General features: G+C 41.7%; 1 protein-coding gene across 1 annotated transcript; it reads left to right on the top strand.

Moving 5' to 3' along the window:
* The first annotated feature begins 817 nt into the window (after positions 1-817).
* Positions 818-3,630, top strand: smim13 (small integral membrane protein 13). Its single transcript, XM_071901393.2, has 2 exons — positions 818-1,339; positions 1,999-3,630. The coding sequence occupies exons 1-2, from the start codon at positions 1,264-1,266 to the stop codon at positions 2,184-2,186; spliced, it is 264 nt and encodes an 87-aa protein (XP_071757494.1). The 5' UTR covers positions 818-1,263; the 3' UTR covers positions 2,187-3,630.
* Positions 3,631-4,134: the final 504 nt, after the last annotated feature.

The raw sequence follows: 4,134 nt of genomic DNA on the forward strand, positions 1-4,134 counted from the left end.
CATTTGAAAACATGTATAACCTAGATCACCTACTTTTTCACATCTACTTTAGACACTTTACACACTTTTTGAGGATGAAATTCAGCAGAATCTGATGAGATGAACTGATGATATTTGGATTGTTTTTGCACTGTTGGACAGATACTGACAATGTTTTTTTGTGATACTCTACTGATCTCCAGAAGGAAATCCTTTTGTCATATTACAGCAACAACATCAACTTTTTTTTTTCTCCAAATCTGATAAAGCTTATAAGAGTGAATTAGCAATACCACCTGGTGTATTTCAAACCTGCATCTTGTCTTAATGTGAGACAGAGTGTTCATGACACAGCACAGGAGCCTGGAGGAGGAACAGTGACTCCTCCTGCTGGACTGATGGAGAATGGCCTGCTGACAGACAGAGAGGGATCATGGGAACTTCAATGACATTTGTATAGGACATTACCCTGGTACAACGTTTATAAAATGGTCATAACCAAGAGTGGAAGTAAAGTGATCTGGTTTTACTTTATTTTGTCTAAGTTTTTTGTCCAATTAAAACTATCTACTTTGAACTTTGTCCTCTTGTCCTTTTACAATTGCATGGAAAAGATCACATGTAACAAGTTCTCTTTTGTAAAAAGTAACTTTTACTTTCAGTTAATTTTAAATTTGCTACTATTTAGGTCAAATTTCAGCAAAAATAACAATACTTGTACTTGAGTAGGAGAACTACCAACTGACCCCTGAGTGATTGATGTGTGGGGTAGACTACAGTACCCAGAAGTCAAGTGGCGTTTGCGCAGCCGCAGTTGAGACCGCTGAATGACGTTAATTTTGTTGTGTTAACCTAGTTACTGTACTGCTCTCTCGCCTGTGGCAGCAAACAAATGCATGCTGCAAGTATGTAGCTAACGTTACACAGGAATGGTACTTCACCCCGTTTGACCAGCTAGCTGCAGTCCGCCGGGTTGGACTGTCAAACCACTGCGGCTCGTCCTGCTCCGCTTGTCAGCTAGCTTAACTAGCTAGCTAGCCACACGCTAGCAAACGGGCTAGTGTGAGGTTGCGATGTGGTGGTGTTTGTTTTTCCTTTCTCATCGTCAGCACATAAGCTAACTTAGCTAGCTGGCACTGTAAATTATGCTGTAACAAGCGATCGCCTCTCGGCAAGCTGTCTGACTTAGCTGCCCGGCTAACCTACGTCTTTGTGTGTTGTGAGTCAAACATACATCGTTGTCCATCTCCTTATGCCATTTTTGCTATCAAGTGTTCAGCTAAGATGTGGCAAAGTGTCGGGCTCACAGTGCTGGTCATTGTGGCCACACTTGTGTGTGCGCTGCTCTTCATGCTGTTTGGTAAGTTTCAGAGAATATAACCTTGCTAACTTACTTAGCTAGCTCCATTAGCTAGTCGGTAAATGGTTTAAAAAAGTTAATATATTAATTATTTCTGTTGGGTTAGGGAAGGATCAGGGTGACTTGATTTGTTAAGGGCATAGAAACCTGTCAACATTAAGTAAAAGGCCTGGGAATTTGGTTTTCAATAATGACATTTTCCATAACTTAAAATTAATGTTAAATCTGTAATTAATCTTGTATGACTGTCATTAACATGGCAAAAATGTATTGAATGTCTTTGCCCAGCATGTTTCGGTTTCTAAAAGGAGTTTCTATTTTTATCATGTGCAAGGGAGGAGCCTGGGAGAGAGTCAGTACATAACCATGACTGTTCCTTTTCCTCTCTTCCCTTCTGCATATCTGATCTAACCTTTATACCCTGAGTAAAAATTAACAAATGTAGGCTATGTGTTAATCCAACATTGCCATATGTTTGATGAGTGTTTACATCACATCTACTTTGTAGTTGTGTTCAATACTGAGGCGGATGGGACTGTTTGGATGGATGTTTATGTGAAAATATAATGCAGTGAATCAATCAAAGGTATTTTAATGTTGTGAGAGTGACTTTATTATGCCATTAAGTAATTGTTTCTGTTTTCTCCCTTTCCCCTCAGGTTGGTATGTAGTCTGGCAGCTCTTCCTGTCCAAGTTCAAGTTCCTGCGTGAGCTGGTGGGGGACGCAGGTTCTCCGCAGGCCGAAACTCAACCGTCCGAAACCAAGAGTGACCGTTCCTCCAACGCCACTCGCACTCGGCCCAAGACTGCACGCCAAAGAGTTGTCTCTCCAGAAAGCACTTCATAGACCATCCAAACAGCTACCGCGTATCCTTCACACCTTCACCCGCCACTCGTGAACCCTGTTTCACCATGACTGCTCGTCAGCCCTCTCCGAACGTCACGTCTGATGGTTACAGATATTTCCCATCCACCCCTCACTCGACACTACGCAAGGACCTTGTCGACAGTCAGCCCTCCTCTTCGCCGGGACACTTTAAACTGACCAGGCAAATCTCCTGGTTTCAAAGGGATAAGCCATCAAAATCACTGGCCATGTCTTTATGCCACCTGTTCACGTGTGTATGTGTAGTTGTGTACAGTCGTCTGTACTGAGCAGCATGTCCGGGGCTCCTCATGGACCTCCTGTTATGCTGCAATAGTGACGGTCAGCTTTCATTAGCTGTCAAGCTGCTGCCTGCCACCTATGCGGAGTATTAATTTGCTCTGTCACACAAAGATACATGACCGACAATTCTCTTATCATGATTATGTGTGTACACTTTATACTATCTGATCTTTTAGTATTTTTAGTAGTAGCAAGGCTTACTTTGACCAATGTAGGCCAATAACTGTTAAACATGAGCTTGTCTACACCATTTCAAAAAGAACAACTAAAGATAAGGGGCAATTTGTACAACTGACAACAGCATTATTTTGTTTTTAACAACAAAAACTTTGTAACAACACAAGTGCAATGAAAGGAATGTTTTTGCTGTCATTTTATTGTTGTTCGCTCAATATACGTGTTATGGATTTACCATCCATAAGATGGAGAGTGTCACGCCCGGTAGAAAACGCCCAGAGACCCCAGGAAGACGACAGACAACGGGGCTTCATTCCAATTGTCTAAAAATGTGACCTTTTTCTTGCAACTTCTCCTTCACCCCTTTACAGACTTCTACTTGAAGAGTCAGGAGAACGTTTCAAGGAAATGACTGATTTTAGCCTTCTGGCGTTCAACAGCAGCTGTACTCATTGTTAGCTGTCTTCCCGGAGCGGCTAACAAGGCTCCCGCTGCAGGAAACCCGTGAGCCCTGTCCCGCTCCCTGTGCCTCTGTCTGTACCAGTGCCTGTCTAGATGGCATCCACTGTTTGTTACATGGCCTCTGATCCTTTTGTATAGCAAACAATAGCTTGGTTTCCATTACAGGGCAAAACAAGGCTGACCAGGGCTGAGTCATTATTTATGTCACATAGTTTCCCTCCAGATGAACTTCTACGACTCTTGCACCTTGTTCCTGGCAGTGATTTTGCAACGGAGCAGTAGTTTTGAACAAGTAAATAATGCTATGAACGTTTTGAGTTGGCCCTGGCAAGTCCCCTTTGTCTCTTTAGTGGAAAAGTTGCTGTTGCTAAGAAAAAAAGCATTCTGTAGGCAATGTACATGTGATGGTTGGTTCAAATTATACATTTTTTTGATATTAGCTATAATTTTCCTGCATAATAAATATGACATTTTATAAAAATGCCTCATTCTGCGTAAAGACTTGGAAGTAACTATATTAACTACTACTTGGAACGAAAGGGGTGTTACAGTACTGAGAAATGAAAGGCTTTATTTTCATTTTAACTTGGTTTCAGTATCAGTCTCCTTTCACCAGGTGGACTACGTGCTCAAAACAGTTGACTTGTGGTTGTTGTTGTCAGACTGAAAAACTTGCTGGTTTGTCAAGTTTCATCTTGAACAGCTATCTCGTAAACCAAAGTGAAACTTGGCGTGGTACTTTAAAATATCTTTGGGCTTAGTGAGCTCACTGTACGTCACCTGTGACAAAACCACTGACATCCTGCTGGAGTTTGAACACAAGGTGGCAGTATTGTACTGAAGCAAAACAGCACCCTAGAGTACCATCTTAGTTTAGAGGGAAAAGCATTAAGAAATATACATGTGGTCATCACTTTTTGTCTAATATACTCCTATAGTCTATTCAGTATTTGTGAGTATGAACAACTTCCTGTGATCTGGGACAGAG

The sequence above is a fragment of the Centroberyx gerrardi genome, chromosome 19 (genome assembly GCF_048128805.1).
Source record: "Centroberyx gerrardi isolate f3 chromosome 19, fCenGer3.hap1.cur.20231027, whole genome shotgun sequence".
Classification (NCBI taxonomy): domain Eukaryota; kingdom Metazoa; phylum Chordata; class Actinopteri; order Beryciformes; family Berycidae; genus Centroberyx; species Centroberyx gerrardi.